General features: G+C 35.7%; 1 protein-coding gene across 4 annotated transcripts in view; it reads right to left on the bottom strand.

Moving 5' to 3' along the window:
* The window catches only part of eys (eyes shut), a 1,117,243-nt gene that overhangs the window by 461,530 nt on the left and 640,744 nt on the right, over positions 1 to 14,969 (bottom strand). For all 4 annotated transcript variants that reach the window (XR_014132762.1, XR_014132763.1, XM_081769320.1 and 1 more), the window contains exon 13: positions 7,320 to 7,565. Coding sequence is in view for 2 of the 4 variants with exons in the window: in XM_081769320.1 (XP_081625446.1) it covers positions 7,320 to 7,565 (246 nt within the window). In the remaining 2 variants the exon portion in view is untranslated. The remainder of the gene's footprint in view (positions 1 to 7,319; positions 7,566 to 14,969) is intronic.

Genomic DNA, 14,969 nt, shown 5'->3' with positions numbered 1-14,969 from the left:
CAGAGATATAATAGAGCAATTAATGGAATAATTGTTTATGAAATATAAAAAAATCAAATGTCATTTTTGAGAAAGTCGTTCAAAAAGAACACGCCAGGAGTAACCTACCTCTTGTGAATTGTTTCGGACAATGAGTTAAGGTATACTTTCGGTTATTAATGAAATATTTATTTGCGAAATTTGAACAAAATCGGCTGTTGTTCGAGAAAATTGGCGGGAATTACCCTGACCCCTCAAAATAAACTATCCGTCGTATTTTTTCCCCATAGAAATGACATACTAAAATATAGGGTTATTAATGAAATATTTATTTATGAATTATCAATAAAATTGACCGAGTAATTTTTGAGAAAATCGTGAGGGAAAAATAACTCCCCGAATAAACTATCTCTTGAGGACTCTTTCAGGATATGCGAGTTACTCCATATTATTAGGTTTTTAATGAAATATTTATTTCTGATATAAACAAAATTGCTTGACCCATTTTTGAGAAAATCGTGGAGGAAAAACACCGCCAAGAGTAAATTACCCCTTGCATATTTTTCAGGACAAACAAGTGTTGCCATATTGTTAGATTAACGAAGTATTTATTTTTGAAATATGAATAAACTCTTTTGAGTCGTTTTCTGACAAAATCGCCCAGACAACACACTCCACCAAGAATAAACTACCCCTCGCAATTTGTAGGACAAACCATTGTTATGTTATTAATGAAATATTTATTTATGAAATATAAACAAAATCTCCTAGGTCGTGTTTGAGAAAATCGTTGGAAAAAGCTCAGAATAAGTTACCCCTCGTACATTCTTCGGATTAAATGACTTATGCCATATTGTCAGTTTATAACTGAAATATTTATTTATGAAATATGAACGAAAACGCTTGAGTCCATTTTGAGAAAATTACTGAGAAAAACTCACCCCTAAGTATAAACTACCCCTGATAGATTTTTCTCAGATAAATGCCTTATACCACAAAATAGAGTTGTTAATTAAATACTGATTTATTAAAAAAGAAAGAAAACAAGATCCTTAGAGCCAGTTATGAGAAAATCTCTTTTTTTCTATTTTCATCGTACAGGAAACTACCCTTGTTTTGGGAGTAGGAGGGAAATAAAAAAACTATAGGAAATACTACCTAAATATGAAAATCTTAAACTAAAATTTGGTGCAGATAAGTTGAACAGTATGGCCTCTAGGCGAGTGCGCAGAAAAGTGTAGCGAACGGACGGACGAATAGATAGACGTGTATCGAAAAATAACTTTCTCGGTATTAGGGGCCATAATACGTGTAAATTCGTTGAAATCTCAAATTTGACTTGTTTTTCGATCACCATACTTTCTTCTGTCATTTGTCGCTTCAAGGTGAAAAGAACTCAGAACTACAGATAAGATACACCTATTTTTACACATAGACATTTAATGATTTAAAACTGTTTTAGTTTGTGTAAAAGGTCACTTCACTTCCAATTGAAAGGTTTTAGGATGACTAACTGCATACCAATGAACAGACGGAAGTTTTCAGGAAGTAAATGCGTTCAGAAGCCTAGACTGCATTACGTCTATTAGCCTGTTTTTACTTCTGCAATCGTTGACAGCCATGATTTCGTCCAAATGCTACATGAAATAATTCTTGGTTGACGTCATAGTGTTACTATTTTAGTACTGTTCTCTTCAGACTTGGTTGAAGTTTTGTCTTAACGGTTATACATTTTTCTTTCTTATTTCATTGTTACTCAAAAAAATAAAATGTTGTGGTGAGTGGGTAGATTCGAACCTACGAACACTGAGTTTTCGTTCTTCCAACTTTTTACCAATGGTCCAAGCTTTGTCTTCACGTCAACGCACGGTTACAGGGTTTATTACGATTTAAATAAAATGGCTGGCTGTTAGAGTTTCATGTTCACATATTTCGATAAAATTTTTCATTGCTTCATACATACGTAAAGCAATGTTTAGATACATATCTTAGGAGAGTGCAGTTTGATGTATATAATAATTTCATGCCACATAAAGGCTGGATTCGATAAGTTTTGATAAAATGTTTCATATGTAGTTCTCAATAATAGACTTGCTGTTCGGGTTGAAGTTCCAAAGTTTAACATTGACTAGGAGTTCCTGCTATTAATATCCTTTCTAACAATACTGGCAGTGGACTAAACTTAGCCCCTGTTGAAGCTTTTTGCTTCTACTTTATTTATTTTACTTTATTATTTAACGAATATATTGAAAATATATTTGTCAGCAGGCGTGTATGCACGAATTTATTTCGGGAGCGGTCCAAAGCTATTTGGGGGCTCCCACTTCAATACTAGCGTAAGTTATAATATTTTTTAAAAAATAACCCCTAACATTATGCTAAATTTACAGAAAGTTGGGATTTCTTAGGGGGTCCGGATACCCTGGACTCACCCCTAAATGCGTCCTTGTATGTCCCTAACGTTTTTTCATTTTGAAACCCTCAAAAACTTTGCATATATATAAAGGAAACGAGTTATTTTCCATAAAATATCACTTCAAGGAGACGCGATATTTATTGCACATGGTGGCAGCCCACGTTAACAAGAGAAAGAATTCCTTCCGTTTGGTTCTCTGCCATTGTGCTCTATCGAAAGGTTGGGTTTGTAAAATATTACTCCTAAGAACAAACGTAATTAGCAGATAGCAATACTGAACGGAACTCCACAGAAATGCATGCTGAACCTACGTTTATAGGTACGCTTTAGAGATTTGCCCTCAAGGTCAATCGAGTGGTAACTCAGTTCCGTCCCTGTTCTTAAGCCGTGTTCTTATTACTTCGAACAGTTTTGACGTATTTGTTTTCCAAAGACCATAGAAACAGACAATCAGGGCAAATTATAGCATACAATACATTTAAGCAAGTACATTTGTCGTGAAATTATTACACACATTACTCAAAGACTGTTACTATATGAATCTATACACTTATTTATATAGATAAAGCAAACAGTGGAACTACCAATCGAAAGAATAAATTAACAACACGATCATAATGAGAAGCATGCATCGTAATATAACAGACTTCTTTCGCGTAAGAAATCGAAACTCAGTTGGTGAGAACAACTAGTCTGTACGAATTAGGTTGCAAGTTCAAGCCCAGTACGAGTAAGGATTTTTATTACTATTGTTTTTCTCTTTTTTATGTGAGGAAAAATCAAATTATGACATCGCGATATCAAATGTATTTAGTTAGGTAACTTTGCCTCAGCTAAACTTTAAATATCAGTAACCGTCGAAATTATTTCACTAACCAAGCAGTTTCTGAACATTACACACACGTCAAACCAGTGCATAACATGAAGGATAACCTCTCCTCCGCAGCCCTTAGTTATGCGTCCGTACTTTCAGGGGCGGACTAAGCACTGGGCTACCCAGGCGACTGCCCGGGGCGCCAGACTTACAGGGGCACCAAAACGAGCCTCAAAAAGTAAATTTTATAATGTGTTTTCTACTGACATTTTTAGTTTATATTCTTGTAAAGTAGCGGGAATTACATAATCTTTTTCCATTTCACCATGGAAAAAGAGAGTTTCATAGTTCTAAGGGGGCTGTATCGACAAATAGAGAGATGGCATGTAGAATAGAGTGAATGTTTGTTTGCTTGAGTTTAGCGTTCCACGGTTATGCCTTAATGGCCAAAGGAGATGTGGATACTGATTATAGTGGAATCCGAGGCACTTTTATCGTTCAACAGTAACCACCGGGAATTGGACCCGAGACCACAGAAAAAAGGCATGCTAGCCACTAGACCAAGCGGGGAGCGGAGCTTGTATTGTTTATAGCGGGCCACATTCTTTGTGAAGTTTTCCTAAGTAATGAATGTCTTTTTGAAAAATGTTTTAAAATATTAAAAATACTATGATAAAATGTAAAATATAGGTTACTGCTAGGGGGGAAGGTGCCAAGTCACTTTGCCCGGGTGCAAATTTGACCCGGTCCGCAAAGGCGTACTTTCTATATATTTTTTGGCCTTGAAGCTTGTGCGGTCCCCACGCCACAGGGTTGCGGGGGCACTATTTACGCCTATGCCTCGAACGCAATTCCATAACTATTTCAGAAATTCTACCATCAACACGGAAACGGGAATATATATTTTTCTAATAGTCCCATAGAACTTTCACTCAGAACGCCAGATGCAATTTTTCAGAATGGGCTCGGGCTAAGTATAAGGAGGATCTGATGTTTCCTAAGTAAGTTCCTTTCAGAAAGTTTGCTATTTCTTTAACGGTGATGTAAATAAACTATCTAGTGATAAACATTGTGAAACTATAAAATTCTCCAAATTAGAATTAACATTTACTGGAAAACATTCGTTATGAACCAGCGAGCATATAGTAAACAGTGAGCACAGGGGAAATAATTACGAAACTGTTTGCAAACAAAAATTAGGGACACTAATGCAAGTGCGACAACATTTTTTTTCATTTGTGGTATTGTCATGAGTTTTACACATATGTTATAATTTGTATCTTTCCCACATAAAAAATAAATAAAATAACCATAGTGATAAAAATGACAATTGCACTTCTATGGGATTCGAACCAACTACCTCCAGCATACAGATTCGTTGCTTTAACTAACTGAATTATTTGCTTTCTTACGTGAACTGAACCTGTTCTACGGTAAAGACGATTTTTTATTACGATCGTGCTACCAATTCGTCGTTTTCCATAAGTAATTTCCACTATTTGCTCTATCTAGTTGGCATAGTTTCATATATTTGGAGTTTGTAGAAAATGCACGTAATAAGACATATTAGAAATGTTTCGTTAAAAGTTTCATTTGTAGATTTAATCCACATTTCTCTCAATGACATAGATGTCGCTGCTTCGTGTTGAACTACAGAATTCCCTCGCGTTCTTGAAAATTTCCCACTTTAGCAGAGTTGGTAATTCTCGTAATTTAAGTCGATTTAATGTTTTTTGCTTCTAATTTATTTATTTTAAGCTAATATCTAACACAAATATTAAAAACGGGTTTGTTATTAACTTTTCCTGCTGGGGAAACCTTCGAAAATTTCGAACATATAAAGAAAATGGAGATATTTTCAAAAAACTTCAAAATAAAGAGACGCGTCATTTATTTTGCTCAGAGTTGTACGCTTGGTACATGACAAAAGGGATAGTCGTGTTGTACACATAGTTCTGGGGCATAATTCCATGGAATTTTGAATGAAGCAATTATATGATTGATGGTGATGGATTAGTAATGAGCTATAGAATCGTGTACTACCGGATGTTTTGTTTCAAAGTGTGCCCGAGCCAGTGTAGGAACTCATATTTTAAAGATGGCCGCTAACACCAATATTGATTCTTTTTGTGCTACCCAGGCTAAAGTTCTCAACCGATTTAGATGATAGGTGGGGCACTTTATTTCTTCTGGCTGCTGTATGTGCCTTTGTATTGATATTTGCCAAATAAATAGTTTCACTACAAAAATTAAGAAAGCTATCAAAATTAGAGTAAAATTAAATAGCTTTTTCGAACTTCAATGGGCATACCGACTTATCTATCGAATGGGTTTTAATAAGTGTCTTATTTTTGTCCGTTATTTTATTGTTATTTTCTATTGTTACTATTATTACTATTTAGTGTTATTGCTATATAGTTATTGTTATTATCACATATATATTCCCTATTCTCATATATTTATTATTTTATCTCTCCTCTTAGATTTTTACGTCTCTTTTGGAGCACTATTTTGTTATATTTTGATATGTTGGATTTTAAACTTTTATTTACGGCATGCGTTTTAATCGTGACGGGAACAAATAGCCTAGTTGCTAACGTCCCCATTAAATTCCAATCAATCAATCCAAATATTCAAGTGCTGCACTCTTAAGTTAAACTTTAAACATTCAAATGATTTTTATATTTCTATTGTGTGTAACTTGAATATAACAGTTTTTCTGTTTCCCACATTTTTTGTCATGTATTGCGTAAGCTACATTTGCAAACTAAATATATTTTGTTATTTTACCTAGATTCATAGGTTTAGAAATTTTAATAACGTCAATTAAACGATTAGCTGATTTTCTCATATCTTTTATTGCTACAAGAGGCCAAAGATACCACCGGAAAATATGCATTTTTTTATTATGACAGATAATACACCTAGGTAGCCACGAGGTTATGCTTTCATCACGTATATGAAATGAAATAACACAAGTTACGTATATGAAATGATAGACTTGGACTTACTTGCAGAAATGCAAACAGGGCACCGATATGAGACCAGAAGATAGTCTGTAAATTCTCATTTATACAAAGTATAGTTTTTTAACTATGGGGGAGGGGTATGATTTCCATTACAGAAAGTTGATATTAGACAATATTCTAATTTAATTTTTTTATTAACATATAAGGAAACATTGATTACGTTTACTAATAAATTAAGACAGAATTTCATAAACATTCAACAAGCATAAATTTACATGGGTCAATTCATATACGAAATTGCATAATAGTAATGTAGTAGTATACACCGTATACACCTATATTTATATATTTATATTAATAGACATGCTCAAAAGAAAAAGGAAATCAATTTAGTTAATCAAAATATATACATTCTATTATTTCTACAAATGCCGGCAATCGAGAAAATTGTTGAGATTCCATTATACATTGTTGAATCATTGTTTGGAATAGAACTTAAATTTATTTCATTGTTATTTGACGTTAAATATGAACACCATTGAATTTTTAAATTTAAATAAAATATAACGTCAAAAGAAAAAGTATTGTCCAGGAACTATTATATATAAAACAATTCTTCTCAGAGTAAAAACACCTCATCAAGTTCCTTGCCAGGTGGTAAAGTGCCAAGGACCGACGAGACGTTACCACATTGGATAGAAACGGATATGCGCTGTATTAGGTAAGATGTGGAGCGAACTTCGCCGGAAACACAAGAAATGCGTCTTCCTACCTCTCTAATGAATTCAAGACTTCTTGCATCCCAAGCACCACTGGTTTCAATAGCGATTGTAGTGAAAACAAACTTTTCGAGAATGTTGTATTTTCTTTGCTTTTCAGCTTCTCTGCGATTAGCAACAGCTCCAGCGTTCATTGCTAACAGAAGGAGACTTGAATGAGCATATGTATCAGCGCATGTGAAGTCCCACAATAAACATTTACCTCTTATCCATGGAACCAATGTCATCCCATCTGGTCGCTTTCCATCCGAACGACAGCAACCAGAAGCTTCCCGTATTGAAGGAAATCCAGCTATTCTAACTTAAATATATTTATTTATTAAAGATATTATATATTTATTACTAGTTGAAATGAAAATTACCTGATCCCAGATTCCATGTCAGAACAATATGACCATTAATAAAGCTAACAGCCAAGTGATCTGATGTCATATCGTGATAATCTTGCTGCCCAATAAAAACCATAAGTGCTATCTGATCCATGTCATGAGTCGTGAAACGAAATTTCATAGTAAGGAAGTTTTCTATATTGACCGGAAGATGATATGCAGCAAAAGAAGAATATCCAGTGATAGTCGAAGAAAATGAAGGTTGAAGAACCACAATATCTAGAAATAAATCAATATACACAACGTATAATTGCAACATATATAAGTTCCATATAATAAGAAGTTATTAACTACACTAAACGGGAAAATATATTATAGAAATTATCATCAACTGAAATATCACGCCTATACTTATCTATTTAGTATGTTAGGTAAAAAGCGAATTAACCTGGAAAACACTTAAAACATAGAAATTTTAAAAGATCGATTGTGATTTTGCAATTCCTTATTTTACTATATAATAAAGTCCTCATAAAATATAAATGTTTCGTATTCTTGTGTCAAGTACTTCCACTTTATGCCCCACGAAAATTGTTTCACATTCACCTGCTTTTTGATGGTTTAGTAATACGCAGGTTGTACGTAAATTTAAATTTTACGTAACACTATATGCTGGTGTCATTGCTGAAATTAAAATGACTGTATCTATCATTCATCGAACACTATCACGCTATGTAAGTAATAGTGGGAATAGACCTTTACAAAAATATAATTTATCTCTCTCTCGCACACACACACGAGGCGCTTTTACTTTATTGGAGAATTTTTGCCATTTTCTTTATGTATATTGGAATCATTACGTTTCTTATATAACGAAGGGAAGACTAGGGCTACTTGAGTCAATGGCTTATTTGGGACAAAGTTAAGAAAAATATCACTGCGGACTTAATATACGCATCAGTACGCTGAAGTAGCATTCACTTCTGAGTTCGTTGGCAAAGGAAACGTTTGTGTGTCGCTGATCTGCTGCTTTCTCATCAGTTGTTATGAATATGAAACTATTTTAAACAAGTTGCATTGCAATACTTCATATTTTGGTCTGATATAAAATAGTGCCTGTATGATATAAGGTGCTAAACTTGTGTAAATGCATATGCTGTACTAGTAAAATTATTACCGTAAGCGCAAAACAGAACAATGGGGCTATTTGAGTCACGTATAAAGTAACTTGAATATCTTTAATTTATGAATTTTAGTTATGTATGTATGGTTCACTCTCCTGTATAATGCATGTATATAAAACAACCTACTTCTGGTGCAGTGCTGGTTTCGGCTGTTTTGGAATATGTTCATTGAATGCTAACCATTGATGACGCCACCGTGGAACTTCGTACAGAACCCACTTCTCATCAGATGTCAACACCCTGTCCAGAAATGGCTCCTTCCTCAGATGAGAAAGCAAAGAAACAGGTGTCTGCTCGCGTTGCCTTTTGGCCCGGAGACAAACAATATGGGACTGAACGACCCAACTAGTAGCTCTTCCCAAGTTATGAAGGTGCTGCCGAATGGTTTCTCCACTCACATTAAATTGTAGTCCCAGTTACTCACAGCTCTGACCACTGTTTGCCTCAATTGCTGCCTGAAGATTTTCATTTTGTACATGTGTTGGTCTTCCGGAAAATGGTGCGACTTCTAGTGTTTCGTCACCGTCCTTAAACTGGTTAAACCACCGTTGAACAGTCCGCGTAGTCACGCCACCCTCACCAAAGGCCTGGAATATCTTCCGACCCGCTGCAGCGGCGTTTGACTCCAGTTTGAACCCGTACAGCATACATGCCTTTATGACGCTCTATGGAGGTGCCATGCTCACTCTGTCCTTACACAAGTTCATGATGTAACTGAACTGTGTCAACCAGGTAATATACTGGTGTCAACCACAGCAAATACTGACCTTCGCCTTATCTGCATTCGCATTTAACTCCGGTGTGGGGGCAAATTTAACACAGACTCCACAAAAAGCGACAGAACTTTCTTGGTTATTTTAAAACAATAAATCAAATTCCGTATTCTTAGAGAAACTCAAGATTAGCTGGTTAAGATTGGTTTTAAGGTTTCACGAAAACACATCAGCATTTATCATTACGAAAGCCTGAAGGAGTTTCAAGATCTTGTGCTAAGTATGTTAATAATAAAGCAGTGACTCTTGTTTCTTCAAATTCTTAAAATCCGTTACTTCGACAATTAGTCTCAACACGAAGCCACTGCATATATATACAACGTGGATGAATCAGGATTCCTTCTAAGAACAACCCAAGCAAGGTCGTTGCCAACAATGGGAGAAAAGAGATGGTTGCTCTCACTAAAGTTAAGAAAGGCGAGAATGTTACTGTAATAGTCGCTTGTAACGCAGTTGGACAATACATCCCGCGAATTCTTCTTCTTAAAGACCATTGTATGAGGGACGAATTCATAAATAATGTACCACCGGCTTCTCATGTTTCCTTATCAGATAGTGGTTACATTAGTGAAGAGCTGTTTAGGAGCGGATTAAGGGCCGAGCCAATGGAGCCCAGGCTCCGGGGCCCCCATCCTTAGGGGGCAACAAAAATCTCTCTCTTTAATTCTAAAATATAGAAATCAACATACAATAGGCTTCAGGCTTTGCTGATTTTTTCCCGCTCGCTACTCTCGCGGTATCGCTAGGATTGTCTTCTACCACCGTGTTCACGATACTTATTTTGTGAGGTAGTGAGCTATTTTTGGCCTCTATTACAAACCAAATTAATCCCAACGACGAGATTTTTGGATCTGAACCCAATGGCAACTTTATGGGAATATTGGAAGTTGTTTCACGGTTTGATCCTTTTCTAAAATCTCACATTAAAAACCATGAAAACAAAGGGCGTGGTCATATTAATTATTTATAATCTACAATCTGTGATGAGATTGTACAGCTGATGGCTTAAAAGACAGGCAAGACCGTGGAAGAAATAAAGACGAGCAAAATACTATAAATGGTGTGAACAAGACACTGGACGGAACGCATATAGACCAGCTTACTGTTAACCATTAGGTACGTTAAAGAGAAAGGAGACGTAGTACATCGATATTTCAGTTTATCCCTATTTTCAGTCGTAAGGCTAAGTTCTTTGCTGAGATAGTTCTTAAAACAACGGAAGAGTATGGAATTTCGGTAAGAGATTGTTGAGGACAGTCATACGATAATGGAAGTAACATGTCGAGGCAGTATGAAAGAGTGCAAGCTCATTTAAAACGCATCATTGATTTAGTTGTTCCTTCCGCCGAATACTCTCTCAACCTTGTAGAAAAGGTGCTATTGAATTATACGAAATTGCAGTCAATTACTTCTGTCTTCTCCACCTGATATATGATTTCTTTAGTTCGTCAACACACCAATGGCATTTGCTAGAAGAAGGAATTAACGAAAGAAAGAAAGCACTGGAAAATGTGTATGGGGAAAGGTGCTCTGCTAACAACAATGCAGTTCCTTTTGTCAGGAAATATTTTGCCACTATAAAGAATGTGTTAGCTTCCATCACACAAAGAATGGAAAACAGTGAAACATGTCAGGATGTGAAAATTTGCAGAAGTTAACTCTTGAAACCTATTTCATGTCAACATTATGGGATGTTATTTCAAGCAGAATGGATAAAAATAGTATCTTCAAAGTGAAAACATTAAATAGAACATGTGGTCAATGTAATTGAGTCCTTGATGAGTTACGTTTCTTCCCGAAATGGAAACATCTGTACAATCAAAGTATGGACTGCAGAAGTATAGTGATGGAATTAAAAGAAAAATCTGTAGAAAGGAACATTTTGACGAAAGTGGCACAGAAGAAGCGATGTTATTAGGGAGTAATACATTTCGTGCGGAAACGTTCTTTCCGATCATAAACAAACTCACGTCAGAGCTGCAGAGAAGGACGGCTCAGTACAAAAATCTTCACGAGATTTTCGAGTTTCTTACCAAATTTAACTCCATGAAGGAAGATGATATAACCCGAGCCATCAGTCATTTTATTCTAAAGTACAATGGTGACGCGGGCTCGAATTTTTGTGAAGAGTTTCGTTATTTCTTATTGTATATACAAACTTTTATTGCTAAAGGACGCCCAAAATAACAGTGCGAGATCTCTTACAGCAAGTAAAATACTCTTGATGTTATATGAAAGTAACTTAGGTACAGCTTTTCCAAATGTCTGCATTGCGTACAGAATTTATCACTTTTCGTTACAAATTGTAATGGCCGAAGATCATTTTCTAAACTTAAATATCGTTAAAAAGTGTAGTGAAGTCTAACATGACGCAGCAGAAGCTCAATGCTCTTGCCCTGTCTGGTCAGAGTTATCGTTTAATGACATAACAGAATCCTTTCCAGAGCAAAAGTGTAGGAAGAAAAATTTTCTAATAGTGTAGCCTTGTACAGCTTTACCTATTTGAATAAGATTTTTCTTCTTTTCTCTACAGGAAAGGAACCTGTACCCAATCTTACCTATTTGTGTAAGATTTTTTACAGGAACTGTTGCCCATTTGGCTTGTATTTGGAATTGTGTTTTACACTGCACTATATGAGCATTTAAATGCTGATAATGAATGTAATTAAACTAATTATTGTAAACTTGAAGCACATTAAAATATTACAACATAGTTCTCGGTGTTTCGATAAACCTATGAGGCTCGGACGGCAGCAAAGAAAATTTATGATCTGGCATTAATCGTAACATAGGACCCATTGAAGTAGTGGGTTCCGGGGCCCCAAAAGCCCTAATCAGCTCCTGGAGCTGTTTGTTCGCTGGCTCGAGTTAATTCAAACAAACAGATTGAGGGATAATGCTTGTTAATTTTGGAGGGACATATTTTTTATTGTTCGCTACAAGCTTTCGAATTTTGTGAGCAAAATGACATTGAACTTTTTTGCTTGCCACCTCACACAACTCATGTATTACAATTACTAGATAGAACAGCATTTAAATTCATGAAAACCATTTACCATCAAGAAGCTATGAAGTATTTTCATGACATCAGCTTATTAGAGCCCGGAATTTCATGTGATGATAGAATTACGAAAGTCAGTTTGGAAACGATATTTAAGAATACATGAGAGCAGCAATTTCGTCATATGCTGTAAAGTAATTCAAATTCGTCTCACTCCCAGAAAAAAATTGATATGACTTTTTGTTTATCGTCCCTTTTAGCAGCAAGGCTATATAAGACGTGGACCTACGACTTAAAATAGCATCCAAATCACATGACCTCACAACAGGAATCGAACCCGAGTTAGCCAAAGGCGCGTACGCTAATCGCCTAGCCACGAGGGAGTCATCCTTACAAAAAAAATGTCAAACGTATCTCCACGAAGAAGCAAAGTACACGCCTACTTAGTTCTCCGAAAAATGTCCAACAGCTTCGCACGAAATGATAGTTATCAATGGAGGGACCTGGCAAAGCTGGCTTGAAGAAGTCAAAAATAAATAGAGCTGTGACTTCAAATATTACCTATTGTAAGCGCTATCTACGCGCTCAGTGTTTGCAATGGCTCCCTCTACGAGCTGGTAACGGTTATGGGCGTACCTCTCTGCGTGCGAGTGCTATTACCAGATTCCCAGTATCTTAAGTTATTACCTAACCTACTAATTTCAAATAATTAACTTCACCAAGGTTGTTTTCGACCAGATCGGTTTAAGATCCCCTCTCTCCCTTATTTCCTTTAGCTTCCTCAAGGGAGGCAGAGAGGAGAAGATGGGTTAAGTATCTCTTAATCCTTTAAATATCCTAGTACAACCTTTCTTGTCGACCAATTCTAAATTAACCAATTTATTCACCCTGTTTGCAAGAATCTATGGGAGTCTTACTACAACTAGCATATCAGACTCAAATTACAATGAAAACTCATAAGTTTCCTCTTTTTGATATCTTGATTTCAATAAAGAGCGAATGATAGCTGAGAATAGACTATGATCTCTAGATAAAATATTTATCTGTCTCTATTTGCCCTCCCGGAGACTGAGAGGGGCTTAAGTATATCTCTATCCTAATCCCTAAGGAATAGGGAATTAGTTCCTACTATAATAGATCTAGGGGTTTCCTACTTCAGTCATTAAGACAAAATTACATAAACTAATACTCTAACTAATCAGGGTCCACTCACGAAGTCTCTTACTCTTACAAGCTGATGAAGTGAACCAATTTACAGTACTAAAGGTGCCTTCACCACTTATCAAGCACCTGGCCTAAACCTAAGCGAGGAAAAGCCCGGAACCAGACCTTCCTCAAGAGGGATACTATCTAACAATTTACTAGGAATAGGTTCAGAGAGAATATAGGAATAGACCCCAATAAGAGGCCTTTCTAGATCAGCACTCAGATCTATGGAGATATGTTAATACCACCCGTTCCAGTCCCCTAGCATTCTAGAGCGGAACTAAATGTGTATTTTAAAAGCAAGCTATCAGCCTGGCCTTACATAGCCAGACGTCGGCCGGGCTCGAACCCGAAGCCCTCCAATTCAAAAGCAATAAGCCTATACACTGGACCCAAGCAAGGAGCCCAGGCAAACTCTAATGTAAACTACAAACACTAAATTTCTTAGTTAAGGTGTTTAAAGAGAAATCGCGAGCTAAACATTTTCCAAAATAATATATATATATTTATTTTCTTAGATTGAGAAGTAAAACAAATAAAGCTCTAAGCTACCCCGTAAACTCACTTGCCCACTCGCTATACTATACATGAACTTTTTAGGCTTATTTTGAAAATACCCTCTCGACAGTCACCATTTAGACTGTTTTAACCAAGGAATTCCCATCCCCTGAAATGGAACCAGAGAACAAAACTGCCTCTCCCGCTATTCGAAGCACTAAATGGTTAGTCGCCTCAAGAGAATGCCTTCTATATATATATGAGAGGTTCGGAAAGATAACCGTTTTTCTAGCAAAACTACCTATTGATTCATATAGATGGCATAGGCGGAATAAAAGAAAACGAAAGTAAAACCAGGTCCCCGTTCCCCTCTGTCTGTATCCTAAAGGTTGCTGGCAACAGACAAAGTTTCCAACTAACATTCATTATCTATAAAAGAGGAAGATCTTTTTCATTTATATGCTGCAGAAAAAATATGCAAGATTAATATATGGATTATACATGGTGAATACAATATATCTTACATGAAATAATAATAATATATATATCACATAACCTTTTACCTTTGAAACCAGCGCTGGTTTATGTAATAACTATATTGTACTTACATATATATATATATATATATATATATATATATATATATAGATAGATAGATAGATAGATAGATATATATATATATAGATAGATAGATAGATAGATAGATAGATAGATAGATAGATAGATAGATAGATAGATAGATACCTTGAAATATATATGTATAATAATAGGATCCATTTCAGTTCATAGATTACGCGAAGAGAAAAGAAGTATCCCTAAACGATATTTTGTCCAAAGTTGTTCCACTGCTTCTCAGTAAGTGTAGCAGAGAATTGCTCAATTTTAAATCGCCATTCTCTAGCTTTGCGGAATTCAAAGATAATTTCGTTAGAGAATATTATACCTTTCACTATGAACAGATGTTCGAAGAAGAAATAAGTAGAAAATTTCAACAGCCAAATGATGCACTTGCAAAATTTCT

Source organism: Thermobia domestica, chromosome 8, assembly GCF_964235325.1.
Source record: "Thermobia domestica chromosome 8, izTheDome1.hap1.1, whole genome shotgun sequence".
NCBI lineage: Eukaryota > Metazoa > Arthropoda > Insecta > Zygentoma > Lepismatidae > Thermobia > Thermobia domestica.
Note: the sequence above shows the minus strand (reverse complement) of the source record. Positions and strands in the feature narration are given on the sequence as shown.